The sequence below is a fragment of the Haemaphysalis longicornis genome, unplaced genomic scaffold (genome assembly GCF_048455015.1).
Source record: "Haemaphysalis longicornis isolate Haplotype H1 unplaced genomic scaffold, Haemaphysalis longicornis Haplotype H1 scaffold_1, whole genome shotgun sequence".
NCBI classification, from domain to species: domain Eukaryota; kingdom Metazoa; phylum Arthropoda; class Arachnida; order Ixodida; family Ixodidae; genus Haemaphysalis; species Haemaphysalis longicornis.
In genome coordinates this window covers 427,575,914-427,600,760 of record NW_027526203.1, presented here as the reverse complement: position 1 = coordinate 427,600,760, position 24,847 = coordinate 427,575,914, and the positions used below count along the sequence as shown (strand labels likewise).

The following is a 24,847-nucleotide window of genomic DNA, read 5'->3' as shown; positions in this document are numbered from 1 at the left end:
CATTAATCTAGACTGCACCAGTTCGAGCCACACGTTGCCATTTCGCAGCGCGAGAGCTTTTGCATTTTACCTCTAACGTCATGCACCAGCGGAAACGGGGAGGTCATCAGTAGATTGCTCGGGAGGCTAAATGCATTCTGTCGTTGTGAATGCAGAATGAAATAGGGAATATGCTCAGACCACGTTCGTCGCATTTGTAGATGCACTATTTTGCGGATAGATGTGTAGTTAGGAAGCGTGACGGCTTGTCTTGGAAAATTGTGCAGTAAGTTGGTGAGTCTTCTCGAATAGAACGCTTATGAAATTCCATCCTTGAAGAGATTCTAAAATAGCCTCACCGTTCATCTGAAAGTTACTAACTGCACGCCAACAACGAAAAAAAAAAAACTGGCTCAGGTTTAACACTTCTGAACCTTGTTATCACGAGCGAAAGCAGGGAATATGCACGCAGTGTTTCGCGTAAGTTTGCCTCCGCTTGAGATTTTGCAGCCTACCGTCTAGCTATATTTACTAGATGATTGGGTTCGCCCTTTTCCTTGTGCTGAAGGGCACGCGCAGGCTGCCCAGCCGGCGCGCCATCGATGGTGAGACCGAGGGACCAAGCGCTGGCAAAGCCGCCGGAGAAGCAGCGCTTTCGTGTGCGCGCATCCTGTGTTTTTCTCGTTTGCGGTCCTGTAAAGTCAGCCAGCGCAGTATGAGTCGTTAAGCTCTGCCCAGTCACGTAGCTCGCTGGCACTGAAGCGCACGCAGAGACGGCCCAGCGGCCGCTGGGTGCTGGGCGATAAGGCGCGGGCAAAGCAACAGTTTCACTCTCACCTAGTCACGTGGTAGCGCGGCGGGAAAGCTCTTAGCAAGCTAAATGATAAGAAAGGAAGGCGCAGCTACACGCCGGCGGCTAAAGGTGAATGCGGCGCGACGAATGACCTTGACAGATGTAGCGTAGTAGAGCTTTCGCTTTAAAAATTGGGAAGCCACAACTGCATGGCTGCAGTTGAGCGCAACGTAGTGTAAAACATTCATGCTGCGGTACTATGGAATGAGACTATGACTATGATCCTTATGAGACATAAGGATCAGGTAGACGTGCGAGGAGAACCAGAGTCATTCGCAGGCACTACACAGGTCCCACACGGCTCGTGAGTGAAACGCTTCGCAAAGTGGAAGTCCGCCGCCGCGTACGGGTACGCGGCCGTTCAGCCCGCTGCCTGCTGTTTGCCGAGTCCTCGACCCTGCTCTAGAACGATGTCCCGTTTTTCCCTCTTTTCGTTCGCCTATAGGGCTTCGCATTTAGTCTTGTATGGTAGCGCGAGCCTCACGCGTCTTGGCAGCAGTCTCGGCGCGCTTGCGTTTGCGGTCCTCGAACTCGGCCTGGTTGAGCAGCTCCTTCGAGCTAGGAATTTTGGCGGGAATCAGCGGTCTGGAGAGATGTGTGTTACAGATCCGTTTGCGTTGGTGAACCAAACTCACTTCACCCGCCCTCTCACTCTGCCTCCCTCCCCCACTTTTTTCCCTCGCCATCACCTCCATCCACCCTTCTTGGTTCCCAGGTAAAACTGCGAGCCTAAGAGCTCCTTCCTTCGCTGCTTGGCAAACGTAGTTATAAACGTGGAGAGATTGCGGTAAACTCTGGTTTTCTAGAGGTGAACTGACGGGATCGCCGTCCTCGAGCCAACAAACGATTTGGACTTCACGATAGCAAGACCCTTGTCCGAATATTCGACCTCCGCTGATGGTGAAATCTTTCAGGCAACGTTATCATCCCATTCACCGTTTTTCAGATTTGTGTTCGTGCGTGTGCGCGCGTGCATGTACGTTTTGTGCGTGCACGTAGGTGCGTGTGTGTGTATGTGTGTGTGTGTGCGTGCGCCCGTGCGTGTGTCTGCCTGTGTGTACGTTTACGTATGAGCGCGTGTGTAGTGTGTGCGTGCACGTAAAGGGGCTTGTGTGTGCGTGTGCGTGTGCATGCGCTTGTGTGTGTGGGAAGGTGCGTGCGCGCGTGTGCGTGTGTGTGTGTGTGTGCACATGCAACTGCGTGCCAGAAATTTATCCTGAGGTTAGTAAATTTATGGCACAAAGCTGCTTGGTATTACTGGCAGCACGTGTATTGGCAATAATATATACACTAGTTCTGCACATTACGTGTTACAAACTGCAGCAGCGGCTAGAATTAGTATACTAATTCGCTGCATCAACATCCAATGCAAGTTTTACAGCTTCCTTGCAGCCAAGGTTTATCAACTTCTAAAACATCCGTATTTTTAGGGGCGTTTGACTTAGGGGAGCCACCGTGGTAAATCCATATGTATTACTATAGGCGCCGCCATTAGGCTAGTAAGCGGTTAGTGAAAAAGTGGTATCAACAGTGAGCCTTTCAGTTAGAAATATTTTATTAACACTGTATTAGGTAACCAATTTTATTAGCCGTTGTTAAATAGCAATTTTCTACCGAGCAGCGGGCCATGTTGGCTTCCTGCTGGTCTTTGATTTGGGACAAGCATTAGAAATGCGCCAAATTCTCCACAGAATCTTGGCACAAGGCTTACCGATATACCCTTCTAGCGATGTCCTTTGTTCAGGGATGCGTAAAACCGTTGGTAAAACCGACCGGTTTTCAAATACACCGTGCTTTGCTATTCATTTTGAAATGATTAGACTTGCAGTTCCACGCTGCTCTTCTTCCCAGCCCATGTGAGCTTATCGTCAGATGTTTTCATGCACGGCGAGTGACATGCTTCATGGTTTCATGCTCGGTTAACGTCCAAAGATTTCTAGAGTTTGCTGTCCGCTATTTCGTTCCTTCTGCGGCCGCAAAACAATATCACGTAGCAATGTACGTTAGGGGCAAGCCATGTGAGAAAACTGCATAAAACAGCATTGACAAGCCCCTCTACGCACAGAGTCGTCGCACTGACACTTGGCCGCGAGGCGTCGCCGCGGATCTTTCGTGGCTAAGGCCCCTATTCGCAGCCCTTTCCGCGTTGATGGGTGATTGTAGCAGACGACACGGCAGACGCGTTTTTTGTTGGGATTATTCAGTGTAATCTCCGCCCTGCTCATACGACAACGGCTGCCTAGAATAAACGAACGTGTCAAATATTGGCTAGTTCCCGAAAAATGGTATACTTTGACCTGCAACAATGAGCGCCTGAGCGAAATTAATGGTGTAAACGCCACGCGCCATTATGCTAAGCGGTCGTGCCAAGGACGTCACTTTGGCTAGGCTACGCATATTATCCCGCCTATGTCCACAATTCACTCTCAGCTACGAAGGTAGGCCGTTAAATATTTGCGGCTGCTCAAAAACTGGCGTGTGTGCGCAAGGCGTCGGATGTTTGTGGGCGCAGGTTTGCAGCTGTAGATGCGTTCGCTGCGGTGAGCGTGCACAAAGTAGGTTTTTGTTTATATCGTGGGAACATTCAGCTGAGCTGCGAGACTTAAGCCTTACTTCAAAAAGCGTGGTTGTTAGTTGGATTGTGCCCTCGTTTGCTCTACTGAGTGTGAAGCGTATCTTCGAAGTCGCTGAGAACTCCGAAGGTCAACGAATGTGCGGGAATAGTTCGCTCAGCGCAACATAGTGACATGCAGAAGCATACTCGGAAAGCGACTAGTATTTAACATGTACTTTTGCTCTTTACAGCAGAATTCATATTCAAAAGTGAGTAATCACAGCTTGGAAGCCCAACAGAAACCGCACGTCATCAGTGAAGTCTGCTACGATCTACCACCGACGCAGAGACGGCCTCCGAAGCTCAGCGGCACCGCCTTGCGGAAAAGCCTCAGTGCAAGGACTGCTCGTCTCACACTGCGCTGTTTAGTCCATTGTTTAATCGATAAAAGCGACCGAATGAGGGTTCAAAAATCTTCAATGAGTGCACGGTAAAGCACTGCACGGGCCGCAATTTCTAGGCCGGGCCCGACCCGGCCCGGTAGAAAGACGGCCCGGACCCGGCCCGAGCCCGACAAAACGTTGAGACGAAAGCCCGAGCCTGGCCTAAGCCTTTCAAAGTTTTAAAATATAAGCCAGAGCCCGGCCCGGCAACGCCATACTGCTTTTAAATATCAGCCCTAGTCAGGCAGACTCTAAATATGAGCCCGAAAAAGTTTGGTCTCTCTAACCTAAAATTAAGCATAGAGCGAGTATACTGAATTTAAATTTCTTTAAAACTTGAGCCGATCTTTGTACAACATAAATATTCTTACTTCGAATTTTTTTTTTTAGAATCTCGCTGAAATGTGCACTTTATTTCCGAAAGTCTTCGAACTCAAGGCACACCGAGGATCGTTCAGACAATGTTGAGCAAAGTGGATAATCTGTTTACGTATGCATTTATTGAACAGATATTGTACATTGCGTCATTTTATTCAATTCATTTCACAGAGGACATGTTTCTGACGCTAGTACACTATGCCAAGAGCTAGTTTAACTTTTAATTTTCTTCATTTATTTCGCCAAGGTTTGTCCCCGGCGCCTATCTATGCTCACAAAGTTGTCTCCTCTAAAAGTCGCGTTTATTGGCAAAGAAGTGTACAAGAAGTGCAAGAAACACCCAAGGATACGTTAGCTTATCTTTGGTGGCATGGTCTGCACAAAGTGCGATGTACAGGTCACGTTTGTTCTTTTTTTTTAGTTTGAGAAGCATAGGAAACAGACAATCATGTTGTACTTTGCGACCGGAGTGCCCTCGTTTTCTGACCCTTTCTATGTCACAATGCTGATGAAGCCCATATGTTTTCTTTTATTGACTTGAAGACTTTATAAGTACAATACGCCTTTTTGTTATTTTTTTAACAGCACCGTAGTGACTGCACTTCGCGTGTTTGTTTTCCTTTAACCTAAAAGATCAGTGAACCAACGTTTTGTTATAAACAATTTAAAATTTGCGGCATACTACTACCGGGCCTCAGGCACACGACTACCTGACACGACACATGACACCCGTCCCTGACGCACGACTGCCGGCACACGACTGCCGGGCCTCAGCTCCGGGCCGGCTCGGGCCGGCATTCCCCGAAAATTTTTTGTTCAAGCCCTAGTTCTGCCCGGGCCCGAGAAAATACGGCATGGGCCGGGGTCGGGCTTTTGGGCTGGCCCCAGGGCCCGTGCAGGGCACAACGTGACGGCTTCAGAAAAAGGCGCGCGAGTTTCCCCCAATTTCCTTCGGTAGTGTGCGCAGTGAACGCCGCATCACACGCGGGTCTCACCATGGCTTCGAGGGTCTCGAGGTTCGCGGCTGCTGGGTGCCATGCGATGTACCCTGGGGAGAGATGGCGGCCGCGAGGCGGCGAGCCAGCTGCTGCCTCGGCCGCTGCGTCCGGGGGAGGCGGCTGTGCAGGGGACGCTGCACACCGGTGCCTTTCACACGAGCCAGTCCGTTCGCCGGTCCGGTTGTCGCGCACAACGCGCAGGGTTCATCATCACAGTGGAGGGGTTGCGGGGGCGGCACCTCGGGCAGGCCGTGCTGATGTGCCGGGCCGGCGCGAGGTGACCGCCGGTGCGAGCACGGCGGCGTCCGCCGGGATATCACCACCACAGTTCGCCTCAGCGATCCTCACTCCCTTTTTTTTTCTTCTCGCTTCTTCCTCTCTTCACGTTCATTCTCCTCGGTTTTTTTTTTTTTTTTGAATTTTATACGCAGTGACGTGGCTGGAATCCGTCAATACTCGGCGGGATTCCTGCGAATTGGGAGAAAGAAAGACGAATGTGGCTCCCCTTGAGTAAAATAGAGCGCCCTTCTACTTTCTGACACGGATCTAGCGATGACCTCAGCCCAAAGCGTTTCAGAGGCCGCCGGGGCTGTCACGCTCTTTCTGCCTACGGCTCTTCTCTCGCTTTGATTTTTTCATTGGTAGCTTATCCACCACAAATTTGGCCGATCGTTACGCCTCGTTTTAGCGTCTTCTTTAATGGCATGCTTTTGGAAAGGCATTGAAAAGTAAACAACGCTGTTCAAGAGTCACAGAGGAAACTGCTCTCGTAGGCGCAAATTTGCGCAAGCTCCGCAAAATGCGGAAAAAAGAAAGCCCAAATACGCCACAGAGTTCGCGAGAAACGACTCTTCAGGGTTGGTGAAGTTGGGGAGGTAAATAAAGGAATCACTACAAGTTTAGGTACCAGTAAGAAAAAGAAAAAAAAAAACTTTGCGTCTCCTACTATGCGTACTTCGGGAAATAGCGGTGCCGAAAGAACAGGCAGCATCAATGCGTTGGGGAAAAAAGCCTTTTCCCAGTAACGGCATCAAAGGAACCGGCAAGCAGGAGGTGTAAAGGAAAATTGGACACGTATATTAATGCACGCCGCAGTGCGAATTCCCGAATCCCGATATTCAAGGACACCGAGGAGAAGGTGCTCTTGCTGACAGCCGTTTCTTTTTTTAGGAAACAGAAAATATTCAAGAACCGTGACACTGCAAATAAATGTATATCTACGGCTGCTACAACAACAAAAAAAGAGTGCAAATGGATCGTGCGCAAACAGGTCGTCGCGGTGTGGTTGTTTTATTTTTTAGCCGTGACGCTGTCTGTGCATTAGCCCTATGGAGATATAAGTTCCGTTGTTTCTGTTGGGCTCTTAAAAAAACCCAGCGTAAACAGCCCCCGATTTTTTAGATGCGACGGCATCTCATTCACTCGCCTTGTCCCTCCATACGGCGTTGTCGTTGTCCGTCCACACCCCTACCCCATTATACTCGCCGCGCGAGCTGCGCTCTCCGCCGCTCACTCCCTCTCCTCTCCGATAGCGAACACTCTCTCGCGAGGGGCATTGGATTGGATTCGATTGGATTGGCTTGGCTTGGCTTGGCTTGGATTGGATTAGAGTGGATTGTGTTGGATTGTGTTGCGTCAAAGCCGCGCCACGTTGCGTCATAGCCGCGGCAGGGGTTCACGGCACGTTTCACGCGATGGGAGAATCAACCTAACGGAAACAACAACGGAACCCCCTATGCATCGCATCTACACAGGGGTTCCCGCGAGGGGAGGTGGGAGTAATTTTAAAGACGATAGTCTTTCTTGGGCTACTTAAACCCAGAAATTTTGGTCTGTCTGTATTTCTGTCTGTCCGTCTGTCTGTCTGTGACTCGATTCAGCCAACCGGCCAAAGTAAAACAATGCCTGCGCAATAGTCTTATATAGTCATAGCTAAATCTACCCGCCTAAGTCCGGTGTAATGTTCATGCTTGTCAACATTGTTGAAGAAGAACAAGACATTTACGCAAATATAAGACAACAAATTAATACAGAAGTGATATTTGCAGTGTTCCTTTATAAAAAATCATACATGCTTGACTTTGGCGAAACTAAATACTTTATCAACTGCAGAAAAAATTCATTTCGCCATCACCTGCTGTCGCCCGCGCCACTACAGCTTCTGGCGCAATTTTAAGAAATCAACCGGCAACAGTTACGAAAGGTTCCACTAGATAGGTTCCACGTTCTCCTTTCAACGCGCGTGGAGTCGGGAAACGCGGTTCTATAAACGTTGAAGTAGGGCGCCTCGATTCACGCGCGTCTTCGCCGTACGGCAGCGTTGGCATCGAGACACCCGGTTTGGAGCAGTGGAACGCGGGAAATTTAAAATGATTTAAGCAAACCTTTGGCGTCTTTACCTTGGGAGGAGCGCGACGCAAGAGGAACAACATGAGAGCTGAGCGGGAAAGCGAAGGGAGGCATTTACTTGGCAAAAGTAGATGGAGACTATCGTCTTTTGACGACATTTGCAACGAAAGGAGCAGATACGCGGCCAATTTTTTTAGTTTGAAGCCTATAGAGCGGAAGTGTCGAACCAGTGAAAGGTTTACGTTTGCGTTTTAACTGCCATTCCACTAGTTTTGAACATACCCAATGCAGTGGCAGATACATATATACATACACACCCTCGCAAACACCCCCCCCCCCCCACACACACGCAAGCAAGCACGCACGCACGCACACACACACACACACACACACACACACACACACACACACACACACACACACACACACACACACACACACACACAGTGGCGCTGGCTACCAGGGGGTGGTAGCCAGCGCCACTCGGACTACTCGGGGTGAAGGGGAACGAGTAGTCTGAATGGCGCTGGCTACCACCCCCAAATGCAGGAAACAAAAAAAAAATACCTTGACATAAATGCCCAAGAAAGTGGTGGGGAAACAGCCCCGCCGGTAGCGTAGTGGTTATCGAACCAGACTGGTATTCTGGAGGTCGTGGGTTCGGATCCCACCCGGCGGGCATTTTTTTCACCACTTTCTTTCTGACTCAAAAAATTCTTCATCTGTTTCTGTGACCTACCGCATACTCCCCTTTGACTGTCAACCCTTATTCTGTCTTAATTCACCGAGCCCCTCATTTCCCATTTCTGATACGCTACATGCATAGTGAGGGCCTCGGTTCTGGCAGTCCTGGTGCCAAAGGTAGCTAAGAGGGTTCAACGCTGGTCGACCACTCTCGACATGTCGTAGACACTCGAGTCACGGCCCGGGGGTTAAAAAGAAGGTCCCTTTCACCCCGAGTAGTCCGAGTGGCGCTGGCTACCGCCCCCAAGTGCAGGAAACTAAAAAAAAATACCTTGACATAAATACCCAAGAAAGTGGTGGGGAAACAGCCCCGCCGGTAGCGTAGTGCTTATCGCACCATGCCGGTATTCTGGAGGTCGTGGGTTCGGATCCCACCCGGCGGCCATTTTTTCACCACTTTCTTTCAGACTCAAAAAATTCTTCATCTGTTTCTATGACCTACCGCATACTCCCCTTTGCTTTCCGAGGTTTTCTTGACTGCCAACTCTTATTCTGTCTTAATTAACCGAGCCCCCATTTCCCAATTATGATTCGCTATATATATATATATATATATATATATATATATATATATATATATATATATATATAAAGAGAAGAAAAACTTCGAACAAGGTAAAAGCACGATTGTGGCCTACGTTTCAGCAAAGAGAACTTGCTTTCCTCAGGGCAAGGTCTGAGGAAAGCAAGTTCTCTTTGCTGAAACGTAGGCCACAATCGTGCTTTTACCTTGTTCGAAGTTTTTCTTCTCTTGTGTTCTCTACCATCTTCAAAGTTCTACTACTCCCTATTATATATATATATATATATATATATATATATATATATATATATATATATATATATATATATATATATATATATATATAGTTTTGATGAATAAAACTGAGATAAACCGAATTCATAAACAGACAAACGCACCAAAAATGGCAGCCAGTGGACTACGAAGGGACCACCGTCTCTGTCGGGGAAATTAATCGCTGTTTTTAATGCGACAGCAGTTCGAGAGCCAGCAGCTGCAATTTTGTATCCGTATTTGTCGTCCGCCCATGCCCCCGCACCCTCATACCCCGTCCACCTTCCTCTTTCTGTGTCCTCGGTGCAGAATGCAAGGCGGGGACAGTGGGGGACACGACCAGCCTTTCTCCTCCATTCTACTCTTCTCCACCACATCGCGTCTCCCCCAGCCTCTCATCCTCCAAGCATGCCGGTTCCTGCTGCAGCCAGGGTTGTGGAAGAGCGAGCCCAGCTTTGCCTTTCTGCAACGGTTCGAACGAGGCTCTCCCAGGTGAGGGATGAGCGAGGGATGGAGAACTCCAGTTTTCTTGGGAGAGAGCACCGCACGCCTCTGTCATTTTGCGCTTATTTCATTTCAGGGTGAGCACAAATAGCCCTCCCAGCTTAGATTGAAAAACTGCGGTTTGTTCTGGATCTCTGCAGCGAATCAACCGCAGCGCAAACAATTCCTCGCGTTTTCATTTGAAGTTAAAACAAATGCGCAAACCAAAAAAGAGTTCCGGTTTTGGTGAACCCCTATGCCTGGTGGCGGCTAATGATACCAGAACGGAAGAAAAATGTACAACAACCTTTCCGCTACTCGGTATACCACTGCGAACACACAGAGAGAAAAACAAGCAGATAGAAAGTAACGTTGGAAACGTAACAAAAAATTACGAGGGCAGATCCTTGGCCCGCTATTTGCGTCTGTGCGCGCACTCCCTCCTTAAGCTGCTAGTGGTCTGTGGTCGCCACCAAAATACAGACTAGCAAAGAAACCCCCCCCCCCCAAAAAAAAAAACAAAAAAACAGAAGGGCATGAGGTAACGTATGTGGCTCGCAATTTAAATCTCTACGCCCGCTCCTGCAGCTCTCTTTATTTATATTAACCAGCCCTTCTTCGTTTCGTCCCCTAAATACAGCTTGCGGTAAATTTGTAGGCTGATTTCGTATGCAGTCAATCAAACAGGGTCATTTGATCGGGCATAATCGCAATCGCGTATTAATTTTACGCACGCTCGAAGCCCGTAGCGGCGGTATTTCGCGCGCGCGCAAAAAAAAAAAAAAAAAAAAAAAAGAAATGGCGGAACGAGGTTGGATTACTAAATATAAAGAAACAGAGGGAGGTCAAGTAGGCCGGCACGAGAAAATAGTAATAAAGCGAGCACTGTAAATGCCACTGGGGATACCACAGAAAAGTATGTAGTTGTAGTAATTATTTAAAACACGGCGATATAACGCTACCATTTTGGCCAAGCGCTGGCGCATATTGAACCTCTCCACAAGGAGAAAGAGAGAGAGAGGGAGAAATGACGAACAATAACAAACGAAAGCAAGCGTGCAAGTGCGGCCTCCGTGCAATGATATGCAGGCCCGAAGAGCATGTGTATGTGTGCGTGTATTTTTGTATGTATGTGTACACACACACACACACACACACAGACACACAGACACACACACACACACACACACACACACACACACACACACACACACACACACACACACACACACACACACACACACACACACATGCCGCACTACAAAGTGTTTTTTGAAACAAATTCTGGTAAAAAACTTCAAAATCCGCACACCGTTCGTCCTTTCAACGCTAAAAAGCACATAGGACTACCAAGCATTGGCGAGCAAAAAGTATGCCGCGAAAATAAAAATAAGCAAGCGAGAAGCTCTTCGTCGCACGAGTAATTGCGAGGAAAAAGGGGAATGGCTGTTTAAATCAAGCCAGTTTTTCTTTCTCCCGGCTCTAAGCACTGCTAGCGAATTCCGCCATGGTTGTGCGCTAAGTGAGCCCCCGGCTCAGGTCGCGTTCGAAGCAAGAAAGTTAAAGAATGCGAGGGAGCATAAAACCTCAAGGCGAGGACACAGGCGGCCACGTCTGTTTGTTCGCATTTTCTCCGCACCCAGCGCAGGTCATTAAGATAACGGCTCTCAACAGCAAGGAATCTCAAAACAGCGCGCCTTGTATGAGCACAATGGAGGGATAAAGTACGAGCTTAATTACTGACAAAGGTAAGCTCAACTTGTTATTTACGCCGGGCCTGCCGCGTTGTCTTGCAGATATCCGTATGGTGGCCGTATAAAAGAAAAACGTGTTTTTTTCCTTTTGTGTAACTCATCGCGCGACTCGCAGTTCTTTTTATTTTCTTTTTTTTTAAAGCAACTCCAAGGATTTCCTCGGCCGACGCGAGGCTGGCGTGCGCGTATTGAGTTTTCTCGGCGAATAGCGTTACAATAACTTCTATCTCTGCATCGGGGTTTTCGCCGCCAAGTCTTGCTAGCCAAGTTCTTCTGCCTTAATTTTTCTCGGCTGTCAACAACACGTGCCAACACCGGTCTTTGAAAAGAAAAAAGACGGCCCAACGGTGGGCTTATGAAAGGAAGCTTCAAGCCCTTCACAGCACCCGCTCCCTTCCCTGCGAGAACTCTGTTCCAGTTAAGAATTCTGGCGACGCACTGGACCGATTGTATGGAAATTGGTTACCATTGAAAGAAAAATAAAGATACGGCGGTCTAGGGCATAGAGCTAGAAGTATACGAAAATCATTCTTCAGTGACTTAAAAATAATAGTAGTAATAAGCGGTGAAAGCAAGAAAATTTGTAAATAAAAAGTACAACGTTAATTATAGCAGTCTGCATTCCGTGAACCAAGCTCGATAATTTTAAAATGGCATTTAAAAGAAAGTAGGTCTACGTCTCAGCCAGCGAGAAGGTACAATTTCGTCTCAGCTAGCGAAAGGTACAGCAAAGAACAGGGAAGAACAGCGTGTTTATCTCTTTGGTCTCGTCTCTCTTTTGGCTAGCAGTATCTAAAATGTGGAGGCAATTGCTTTGGGTTCTCAAACAAGTGCGTTGCAATGACCCTCCGCAACTCTTAAGCTTGGCGTGTCCAATTAATTTCTCGGTGCTGCAGCCTACGCTGTAAGAAACTTTCGGTGGTCTGCTTGGCTGCAGTGTGCTTGAAAGGCTAATGGCTCCAATACATCACGCAATAAAAAAAACAAAAACAAAAAAAACGTTGTGCTCTCATTGCGTAACGTTACTGGGCGCGGACAAGTTCTGTGTTAAATACCGGTTTTTACCGGTTGTCGTCATTGGCCTCATTTTCACCTATCATTGACACTTCGGTCGCCATGATAGGCCAATACACTGCGCCCTATGAAGAAGCATATACACGCGTAGTTCTAAGAGCTTAATACCGAAAGTGAAGAAATTAAGTGCGTGGACGACAGACGCATGCCCTACTCGTACAGACACCCTGTATTGGTTGGGTTGTCAGTACATGATGGCAAAGCACCTCCCAGTCATTCTTTTTAGATGCGACGCATCTCTTGCTCTCGGGCTTGTCCCTCCTGCGTCGTCGTCGTTGTCGCGGCGCCCGCACACCACCTGCGCATGCGCCAACTCTCCTCCGTTCTTCTCGCCAACAACTGTGTGCAACGCGCTCTGTCTGTCTCATTATCATAACAGCTGCGTGCGCTTCGCTGACGCTTCTCTCTCGCATTTGCTCTCGCTGCGCATGTGCAACTCTCCTCCGTTCGTCTCCTCTCCTTCAAGTGCTGAATATAAAGCGGTGAGCGCGCTGCGCCGGTTCAGTCAAGTGCGTTCGCTTGACTGCGCTTGACTTTGCCCCATCTTCCCGCGTATGAGAACACCCGCATGTGATGGAATGCATCATACGCGTTCACAACACGTTTCACGCGATTTAGAGAATCCACCCAATGGAAACGCCAATTGAACCCCCCCCCCCCTCCCGATGCGTCGCATCACATCAGGGTTCCCTCGCGGGAAGATGGGCGTAATTTTTGTTGTTGTCAGAGGCCACTGTATATCCCCGTCAGTAGGGCTCAAGACTATTCTCCGGGTGATTTTTGCTTCCTCAGGTGCAGCTTTTCGGCTCATGGCAGTCCTCTCAATAGTGATTACTCTGTAGTTATTTAGCGGAATGCAAAATATTTTAGCGCTGCTAATATTGGGGGTGAAAGCTTGCTTTGTGCGCAGTTTCAAGTCTAACGTGCACGTTGCGCGACCAAGCTCCAGGGCCACGGAAACTCTCCCATAGAGATATGCATGGGGAGTAAGTTTTGACATCGAATTACACAAAAAAATTTCAGAATCCTGGAAAGTGTCGTTAGAGTTTTTATCTCCAGGTCGACTTCTTGCTTTATGCCAAATATCACTTTCCTGAAGTGGTTTTACTAGGTTCCTGAGTGATCGAAATTTTGAATGAGAAAACTGGGGATGTGTAAGATTCCTGACGCTGGTGCCCCCTGGGAGGCCAACAGAACTCGAGTCCACTGTAATTTAAAACTGGCTATTAGCAGTTAAGATCCTGCAACTTTTTTGCATTTCAGTGGTTGAAGCGGACCACAGTGTTTGTATATGCGAAGATGTGTCTTCGAATTGAGCGCGCAAGGGCTGACTCGAGTGGTGAATGACGCGTGAAGAATGTGGCCGCACTCGCATAAGTGAAGAGTAACCAGCGGGATACAAAGATACACGAACAAAAGAGCTGTTGCAAGCTACTGAAAACTGCTTCGTACGTCTAAAAAACCCCACGCCTTTTGATCGCGAACAAGAAAACGTCCTATACCATGTAATCCGTAAAGCTCCCCCCCCCCCAATTTCTTTTTTTTATACACCTCTTACTTGCTGCCAGACCTAAGTAAAACGAGGGAGCGCTGATGAACGTGACTCGTGTTCACCTACGGGGAATTTCAAGAGGCAATTAGAAGGCTCACTGTGGCCCCTCTTTACAGCGCGGTGCGGTGCTACACGTTCATTAGGTGGGCCTCAGAAGAGACGAAAAAGCGTTTTCATGCTGCTGCTTTCGTGGCGCCAACCCCGAAGAAAACTGTGAAGGAATGAGGAAAAATACATCCTATTGGTGTACGCGGATATGCATAAATAACTTTTAGCGGTGCAGTGAACTTTCGTTTTCGTCGAAGCAACGGAGCCTCCATTGAAAACAATTTATTCTCTTTGCTTTGAGAGCTCTCATAATTAGCTCGAAAATCGGACGTTAGGTTCGCTAATTTCGCGCTTATATTTATGCATCAACTTGGCGTATCTACTGACACGAGACTCAAAATTTCAGTTTCATTGCGCTCCACGCAATGGGACTGTTAACCAACAACAACAACAACAACAACAACAACAACAATAATCAATCAATCAATCAATCAATCAATCAATCAATCAATCAATCAATCAATCAATCAATCAATCAATCAATCAATCAATCAATCAATCAATCAATCAATCAATCAATCAATCAACCTTTATTTTCGGTGCCCAGGAACAACCCTAGGGACTTGGTACTGGTACACCATACAAAAAAAAAACACTACAATTAAGACAAGACAACACACAAAAACTATATGTATGACATAAACAATAAAGTAAAAATAGTTACAGAAATCTTAGAAAGCAAAAAAGGAAAAAAAAAGAACAGAAAGTCAAAAAAGAAAAGGCAGGCTTAGTGTTGCAAGCCATGCCACTCGGCCAGCGAAACGTTCAATAGATGTGAAAAATAGGAACTACACAAGCAAATATTGAATCAACATGACATAGAGTATACGTATATAACCAAGGTTTTCTAACAACATATTAGGAAGTTCCAAAAAAAAAAAAGGGGGGGAAAAGCTTCAGCATTACCAACACTGACACTAAAACGTACAAATATTCAAGCAACACAAAACAAGAAAAAGTGAAAAGCAAGCAAGAACAGTTTGCACATAATACATAGGGTACATAAATTTGGAATGACATAAAGGACTTAAGCTACAACAGTTTTCAACTCATTAGAGAACAAAGTAAAGGAGCTCTGGAATATATCAAGCCGAACGGAATATTCATTATATGCACATTGTATTCGGCAGATGGACGAGCGTCGGCTATTTAAAGCAACTGGTCTGAAAGCTGGAAATTTTCTGAAAAGTTTATTTGGCAAATTGACATTGATAAGTGTAACCAAATCGTCACACAAAATATTACCATGAAGAAGTTTATAGAGAAAGATAATATCAGCTCGCAATAATAATAATAATAATAATAATAATAATAATAATAATAATAATAATAATAATAATAATAATAATAATAATAATAATAATAATAATCAATCAATCAATCAATCAATCAACCTTTATTTTTGGTGCCCAGGAACAACCCTAGGGTCTTGGTACTGGTACACCATATACAAGCATTCATAAAAACAAACTAAAATCAAGACAACACAACACAGAAAACCGTATATATGAAAGAAACAATAAGATAAAAATAGTTACAGAGATCCCAGAAAGCAAAACAGCAAAACAGCAAAAAAAAAAGGAAGCCTAGTGTTAGAAGCCATGGCACCCGGCCAGCAAAACGTTGAAGGCACGTGAAAAATTGAAAATACACAAGCAAATACTCAATGCACATGACGGAGATAGATTATACACATAAAACAAAGGTTTTGTAACAAAATGTCAGGAAGTTTCAAAATGGAAAAACGAAGTTCACCGTTACAAGCACTGACACTTAAACCGACAGAAATTCAAGCAACACAAAATCAGGAAAAGTGAAAAACAAACAAGCAAGATGATGATTTGCATAAAATAAATACGGAACAGAAATACGGCACATAAATGACATAAAGGCACTTAAGTTACAACAGTTTTCAATTCATTAGAGAACAAAGACAAAGAGCTCTGGAATATATCAAGACGATCGGAATATTCATTATATGCACATTGTATTCTGCAGATGGACGAGATATTCTGCATCGTTTACTTAAAGCATCTGTTCTGAAAGTTCGAAATCTTCGGAAAAGTTTGTTCGGCAAGTTGACATTGATAAGTGAAACCAAGTCATCACACAAAATATCACCATGAAGAAGTTTATAAAGAAAGATAATGTCAGCTCTCATTCGTCGACACCAAAGGGAAGGAATACTTTTGAGACAAGACGTGCTGCCGTTTGCGTCTTCTTGTACATGACGGAAACGGTGCCTAAAGATAGAAAGGAACTTATTTTGAACCCTTTCGATACGGTCACTATTGGACTTGCAAGTTCCATTCCAAACAACAGAACCGTATTCGAGAAGAGGTAAGCACAGAGCCGAATACAACTTTAAGAAAGGAAGAGGACTTTTAAACTCTCTAGAATACCTGCAGACAGCACCCAGACATCGAAGAGAGCGTCCGGTAATTTGTGTAACGTGGGAAGAGAAAGTCAGTGAAGAATCAAATAGTACTCCCAAGTCCCGAATTTCGGTCACCCTCGGCAGTGCAGTGCTTGCTATTTTATAGGAGTATTGCAGCTGTTGAGTTTTCCTACTATAGGAAACAACTTTCGTTTTTGAGGGGTTCAAAATTAAGTCGTTTTTGGTGCACCAACGATGGAATGACACGATATCAGCCTGAAGAGAATTACAGTCCTGAACATTACGCACTTCTCTGAAGATTTTCACATCATCAGCATACAACAAAAAAGAAGAATTTTTAATGGCAGAAGCAACATCGTTAATGAAAATGGAAAAAAGAAGGGGGCCCAGAACGGAGCCCTGGGGTACACCACTGGTTGCTTTGTACCTAAATGATGTTTGATCATTAACACTTACATAGAAATATCGCTCCTGGAGATAGCAACGTAAAAGACCCACTAAGGAAGCGTGAACATCTAACAGAATGAGCTTGGCAAGCAATAACGAGTGGTTGACTACATCAAAGGCCTTGCTCATGTCACAGTAGACCACATCAAGCTGGCTTCTACCAACGATTGCTGGGACGGCCTGCTCCATGAAGCACGCGAGGTTTGTGGAAGTTATAAAGCCATGTTGATTAGGAATGAGGACGTGTTTAAGTGAGAAAGACAAGACCTTATGAAGAGATAACTCGAATATTTTAGAGGCAGAACAAAGAAGCGACACTGGCCTATAGTTCATGGGGTCGGTTTTTGGGCCTGACTTGAATACAGGGAATACACGACAGATTTTCCATGATTGAGGGTACGTGCCAGACCGGAGACAGTTATTAAATATTGAGGTGAACACAGGAACAAATATATTTGCATACGTTTTTAGAATTGCAGCAGGAATACCATCTGGCCCAGAAGAAAACGAGGGCTTTAGCCGCTTGATGCTGGCCCGCACGATGTTCTCATCCAATTGGAAACAAGCGGAGTAACCGTCCTGGTGACAAGAGACGCTGCCGTCATCACTACCACCGCTAAGCCCAAACAAAGAAGAAAACTGACGAGCAAAGCAGTCGGCCGCATCTGCAACCTCATCGCCGTTGGAATCCAGTAGACGAATAGATTCTTTCGTTGTACTAGATCTAGAATGAATGTACTTCCAGAAGGCTCCCGGCTGATGAGTTGCTTTAGCTTCAACTGACGCCAGGTACAAAGCATGATCACGTTTGTGCAATATTTTGCATAGGGCACGTAGGCGCCGGAACTCCTGAACGAACTGATTCGCACCAGAGCGCTTCATCTTTCTGTGCGCGCGTTCTTTGAGTTTCAGGGCATCCCGCAATTCAGAAGAAAACCAGTGTGGGAACTTGAACTTCTTTGGTAAATATTGCGGGATGTATTTCTTCATACCCAAAAGCACAATCTCAGTAAAACGGTCAACTTGTTCATTGACATCAGAGTGGTCAATGACTGTTGACCAAGGGGTAGCAGAAAAGTAGCCATACAGCCCAACGTAATCTCCCCGGGCGAAAGCGTAGCGAGGTTGCGCATTGCTTGAAATTACAGAACGGTGGAGCATTGTAGGAAGGCAACAGGAAATAGAAAGAGGAGGATGATATTTGTCGGGTATTACTAAAGCACAATCAGAGCGCGACACATTAACGCCATCGAAGTTTGAAAAGCACAGGTCCAGAATGTTTCCACTGCAGTTTTTTATGTGATTACGCTGTGCCATGGAAGTGAAAGACGAAAAATCTAGTAACCTATTACCCTTCTGTTGAAAGTGGTGGTTGTAGTGGGAACAGGTGAGGTGGCTCCACTGAACGCCAGGAGCGTTAAAATCTCCAAGGAGGAGGACCTTGAGGTCGCAATGAGTAGTGAGCACCTGTTCAATGGAGGAGACTAACTTATTGAACGCGTCAGGAACTACATCAGGAGGAACGTAAAAAACACCAACTAGAAGTTTTTCAGTTTTAGAGATATGAATTTCGACCCATAAAGACTCACCTGCGTTTTCAATATCGCTACGTAGCACACACGGGAGAGATTTGTTAACTGCGAGAAGTACCCCGCCCCCCTTTTGTTTGCATCCAGTTAAGGCACGATCATTACGATATACATGGTAATTTTGAGGAAAATAGTCATTGGATAGAATATCAGGGCACAACCAAGTTTCAGATATAGCTATTAACGGAAAGCAAGAAGCCAGAACATTACCAAAAAATTCAGTCGCCTTAGTTCGAAGACCTCGCACGTTCTGATAAAAAACATCTAAACTAGTCATTATTCTTTTTCTGATGTGTTGCGCTCAGAGCTGTGAAGCATGCCTTCGCGAAACATGCCTCGAAACTCCTTAAAGAGGCAGTCTTTCGGCCAAACAGCGGGGTCATTCAAGCGCTCGAAAAACTCTTCACTGACGGAAATATAAAAGGATGCGTACGTTTCAAATTTAGTTTTCAGTCGTCGGCAGTTCAAGGGCGAGACACCTAAGGTTAACAGATGGGTTTTAAGGCTAGCAGAGGTGGTGGATGGGGAAAGCTTTGAAACGAACATTGCTTTGGGGCGCTTCGGCTGCGGAACGACTACCAGTCCACATGTGTCCGATGCACCTACACATGCCCGGCTTCGACGCTTCTTCTCAACAGTAGGAGGGAGACAGTCAAGCACAGGCGCAGAATGCACCGGGGAAAGTTGGGACGGAGTAGGAGGCAGTGCAGGAGAAGCCGAAGACATCGACTGCAGCGGAGCAGACGTAGCCGAAGGCAACACTTCCTTGTTTACAGCTTGGGCAAAAGAAGGCTGCCCTGATCTGTGACGCACTCCTTCCGGCAACACGGCGGGGTGGTGAAGTAGTTGGGCACGCAAGGAGGACACCTCCGCTCGCAAGGAGGCAACCACCTGCGCATAATGGGCGCGGTCACCCTCCCTCCCCTGACGGAGACAGTCGAAAGCCTGCGCGTTTTCCCGGCGTAGGAGGTCGTTGTCCTCCCGCAGCCGGGCCACTTGGTCGCTGAGGAAAGAAATGCCGTCCAGCGCGTCGATGAGGAGTGCGCGAAGACCGGCCGCTTCCCCTCCAAGGTCAACCGGTTGGGACGGCGGCGGCGGGGCTTTCTTGACCGACTGCCGGTGAGTCTCGTCGAAGGGAGGGGGAAGGAGCCCTGCTTGCGGACGGGCCGATGTCGTCGTTGGCTACGCTAGGCCTAGCCGCGGCCTCGGCCGTCTCACACAGATTGCATTTGAACGGCCGGGCACCAGACTTCAGAAGTTGCAGCTCCGCGTCCGGCCACGCAACACACTTCGCGTGCACACGTTTTTTACAGGCGGCACACCGGAAAAACTTTTGCTTACCGAAGAAAGCCTGGGAGCACAAAATACAGAAATCCGCACTAGGCGCCATCTTGCGGCGCAAGATGGCGCCTAATAATACAAATGACGATAATAGGAAAATCCCGTTAACGGTTTTCAGATAATGTAGAGATTGCTATTGCTAGAATCAATGCACTTACGGTACTATTATTTTAAGTGGAGCACCATGCGACCTTATAATTGGGTATATTTGAGGGGGAACGTCACTAATTAAAGGGGTCCTGAAATACCTTCCGCCAATGCATGGATGTACATGTAACCACATAAAGCAATGTATTAGCAATCTCCTCCCGCAAAAATTTTGTTAAAGCGATGAGTATAAGCTGAGAAATCGTAAATCAAAAACCGCGCATTATCGTCGCGCCGCGTTTCCTCCTCCTTTCAAATTATTCTTCGCTGTTGACGGCGCCAGAGCCTTCCCTCCCATGATGCTGCGCTCCTCAGCGGTGACGTACTTCCGCTATTGCGCTGCTCAGACCAACCGTTGGCTCAGACTGCTGTCTGCTACGGGCAAGCTTTGTTGACACCATGAATCCCGCACTGCGCTCAAGGCTGGAAAACCGAACGAAAAATCTGGCCGCATGTGTGCGGCGGCCTGGTCTTGCCCTTTCGCGATGTACCTTGCTGCAGTTGCTATCGGCGGTACGTGACTTTTTATCGGCGGCGAACTCGCAGCCGCACGGGGAGGATCGTGCGCTCGTTCCCTTTGAGATGCACAGCGCACTGTTTATCCAAAAAGCCCCGTATCAGATGTGGCCCCGCTGGTGCCGGGTCTTATTTTGCGGCGGTGGTAATTCATGCCGGCGGCATGTAAAAAAGACATTTTAAACCGATACAGAACCCGTGCACAAAACGCTTCAATCATGTGACCAGTTCAGCTTAGGGCGACGCGTGGTGGAGAGCGGCAACGTTGGCAAAATATGCTCCGCCACGCTCTGAGCTTTCTAGCGCTGGAGCGAGCGCCATTTCATTGATAAACATCGGTTGCCTTGGCAACAAGGCACAAACCGCTCTAGAAGTCAGTTACGGTTGCGTGATCACGGTTCAGCTCGGGGCCCCACCTCGCGACATGTGGGCACTGCAGGCGTACCACTCACTCCCATTGGGAAGTGCGAGATGCGTTTCGCATTACAGGAGGCGATGGTGTGTGTGTTGTGGACGCCTTTGTTTCGCGATGAAATGCGACGTTGTGCTTCTGCGGGTGGATAGTGCTTCCCATGGTCTGGATTATCTTTCTCGAGCGACGTACAACTCAACCTCGCATGGGGTATGTGCAGTGTGCGTGGCTATAAGCCATCTCGGCTTGTGCGCCAGAGTTTTGCTGTTCGTCCCCGCAAACCGCGCGACAGCTGAGTGCCGAATTTACGACGGGCAGGATGAGGCAACACATCGTCTGTCAATCGCGGTTCAGACTTGCAACGCATCTTGTGACGTTGTGTTCGTTCGAAACGCATCTCTGGATTGTTTTGAAGTTGAATAAAATGTATGCGTCAAACCCGGTCATTCGGCTCAGGGCGTTGTCTGCGATTGCACGAAAGTGCCACGGGGCTTCAACGCTTTCTTTATGGAACGTACTCAGGTAAGAGAATATCCATGTCGTATTATGGCCGTGTTGCATTCAATACAAACGGTTAAGCGTTTGTTTATACTTTTTCGTTTGTCGTAAAATGTCCAAGCACTCCGGCACTCCGCTGGCAGATCAGCCAGCGAGCCGACACTGAGCAGACGACTCGTATCTCTTTGCCGGAAGTGCGTGAAAAAGCCGCCCAATAGCAGGATGTGTAGCTCATGACGAACATCTGGGAATCGATGACGTAGACATGTGAAGATGGCGGCGTACAAAAACACGAAGGGAAAGGTGAGAAAAAAGCGACACACTTTGCAACAAAAGTCTGAGCTTTCCGCTGCGCGTAAAAGAGTAATACTTGGGATAGATGACGTTGACGACCCAATCTAACGATTGCGCTAGTTCATTTAGTGTGCTCAAAACGCCTTTCAGGGCCCCTTTAAAGGGACACTAAAGTGTAACAGATGCATCCACATCTGAAACAGATGCGGTGGCAGCAGGGACGTGCAAATGTGAAATAAATATCTGCGGGAGCTTTTTATGGGCACGCGCTTTTGAAAATACGCAAACCACAGCAAGAATACCTCATAAAACATGACGCCACAGCCAAGGCGGCAGACTTTGTTTCAGTTTCTATTTCGGTGGAATGTTTCACTGTACGTGCAAGCGCAGTCAAAAGATGCATGCATGCGCGTGAACGCGAGAGCCTACCGTTCCTGTTCACACTAGCGCATACACGCCTGAAGCAGCCAGCGTCAAAATAAAATATTATTAGCGTGATCGACGTGAAAAGAGACGGCGTCAAATGATTTCATCAACTGCAAACGTTATTTTCAACACCTGCTCTCAGGTGGCGCCACGTTCTGGGCACTTTTCGAAAAGCTTTGTGGCGTCACCATTGCTCGCCAATGAAGAGCGGGTCCTTGGTGGCCAATTTTGCTGTAGGCCGCCACAACAAGATGGTAGAAATACTCCCTTCCTGATTGGCTGCGACCAAATTGAAACCCAATGAGGACAGGCTTTGAGGCAGATTGCGACGATCCCGTAATGTAAAGCCAGGATCGCTTGGCTCTGGCCGCTTTGTAACATGTTCGTAAACGTCACGAAAAAATGGAAGGAAAACGGCAGATAGAAATGTCATTTCTCATTTTTTCTCAGCAAACAAGGCGACGTTGGCTGCCGAACAAAAGCTGAGAGGGCTATTGAACGCGCGATCTTTCGACTGAAACAAATAGTTACTCAAGTGTCCCTTTAACGGGCTGTAAAGTCTTTGCTACTCTCAGTCAAAAGCCAAAACATTAGTGTACAGTTGAGCTGAATGTGACCAACAACAGTAATTAGTATTAAGACGGTAATATAGCCAACATTACATCTATTTTGTTAAAGGTGTCCTGCAGTGCTTTTCTTTTCGCTCGTGGGTGCACTGCGGAAGCGACGGTTGCTATCAGCACAGAATGGAACTCAGAGCTTAACTCTCCGCAGCAGAAACCCTGCTCCGGGCGAAATTTCCTTACAGACCTTAAATAAAACCTGTCCAAATTGCCTGTGCTTAAAATTTTTAACATTGGAATGATTCGATCATGCGGAGAGGAGCAGGGTACAAGAACCGTCAGACTGTGGCAAAATATTTCAGGGAGTCAGCGAAGCTGCGCGTTACACACCCAGAAATGCGACGCGTCGAACTCAGAATGACGTCACCGTAACGGGACAAATCGTTTGTTGTGGTTCTGGTGTGCCTGCTGAATATGGACATTATAGACAAGAAAGCATCATAACTTCTGAGAGGGGAGCTTACGTAATGACGCAGCCGGTGAAGCAAAACGGGAAGAAATTCTTTTACGCCTCGCCGCTCCTCAGTGACCTTCTTTTGCGCCAGTTTCAAGACTCCGCTCAAAACCTCGTACGATAGCGTATTCTGGAAAAAAGCAGCTTAGGCCAAAACTTCGGCAACCAATTTTCTTACGGGAGTGGGAAGCTTGGCAACCAATTCTCGTTCCCCGCACCAACCGCGGACCGGAAAGAACGCCAGTCGCAGCAGGCTGCGCTTACGTAAAGCTCGTAACAAATTGAAGCATCCGGGCACGCAAATGTCACTTTCCGCTGGTTCCGTAATATATCCAATCAACTCTAAACTGCATTCCCGCCACACAAGAGGCGCGCTAGGAAAAGAATACGGGAAGAGATCAAATCTGGGGTCATCGTTAAACCCTATAGCGCTACTCAACAAATCCTCTACGGAAATACAAACTGCCATACAAAGAAAAATTCATCGTTAAACCCTATAGCGCTACTCAACAAATCCTCTACGGAAATACAAACTGCCATACAAAGAAAAATTCAAAACCGCGCTTCTATTGTCGAAGTGCAGTCTCTGTACGGAACAGTAGGAAGGGGAATGCTTGTCCGAAAAATCGCTATTCTCACTTCCCGGTGGAAGTGGTAACTGCCAGCTACGCTTAAAACCCATTTAAATGGCCAAAAGCTTGTTACATGAGAAAAAGGTTATATTTATCCTAAATTTCTTGTTTTACGAATTCTTCTTTTTTATTGCATAACTCTGGGACCTATTTTTGTTGCTTACTTTACAGAGTTGTAAAACAGAGATGAATTGCTTGAAAAACTGGGGAAAAAAAAAAGCACAAAACAGAATGAACGTTCAGAAACCGCGCGTTTAACGGCCCACCAAATATCTTATACAGTCAAACACATTTCTGGGGGTTTGCTTCGCCACTATGCACACAATTACCCTTTACTGCAGTTGGCAGGGCACATTCGGTGATTGACGGGACACGCAATAAGTTTTGACAAATAATTGCATTGCACGTTGGAAATATTTCCGAATGAAACAAATCCATCTAGCATTGGGTATTGCCACAGCTCAGAGCAGTTTTTTGTTGAAATTTGCATGCTATAATGAACGCCGTGATCAGAGAGAGAGAGAGAGAGAGAGAGAGAGAGAGAGAGAGAGAGAGAGAGAGAGAGAGAGAGAGAGAGAGAGAGAGAGAGAGAGAGAGAGAGAGAGAGAGAGCTTAATTTATTTTCTATGATCCCGGTAGGGGGGGGGGGGGGGGCATCTGTCAGCTGCCTTCGTCCAGGCAGCTGCTGGTAGCATTCCGGCTGAAATGACCATTCGCAAAAATAATGCCAGTCATTCCAACAGAAATAGATGGTAAAAAGGTTTGAGAGGCCCATAGAGACAGCACCACTTCGCTTTATTTAAAAGATTTCTTGCCGAAGTTAAAGAAACGCATGCTAATTATAACGCAAACTGGAGATAATAATGCTGCACAATATTAAAAAAACCGTACAACAAAAAAGTGGCGACGTCCCAGAAACGTTCCCGCACCCTTTCAGTGGTGTCATAGATATCGATCTTTGCGATTGGCTAACGCAGGTAGCAGTAACCGAAAATTAAAGATGAT

General features: G+C 46.9%; 2 protein-coding genes across 2 annotated transcripts in view; one reads left to right on the top strand and one right to left on the bottom strand.

The window, feature by feature from the left end:
* LOC144155693 (uncharacterized) overlaps window positions 1-24,847 on the top strand; it is a 654,708-nt gene that overhangs the window by 179,814 nt on the left and 450,047 nt on the right. The window contains exon 2 of the mRNA XM_077687294.1: window positions 9,404-9,586. Coding sequence (XP_077543420.1) covers window positions 9,404-9,586 — 183 coding nt within the window. The remainder of the gene's footprint in view (window positions 1-9,403; window positions 9,587-24,847) is intronic.
* LOC144155692 (neural cell adhesion molecule 1-like) overlaps window positions 1-24,847 on the bottom strand; it is a 578,531-nt gene that overhangs the window by 129,597 nt on the left and 424,087 nt on the right. The window contains exon 15 of the mRNA XM_077687293.1: window positions 5,203-5,673. The gene's annotated coding sequence lies outside the window, so the exon portion shown is untranslated. The remainder of the gene's footprint in view (window positions 1-5,202; window positions 5,674-24,847) is intronic.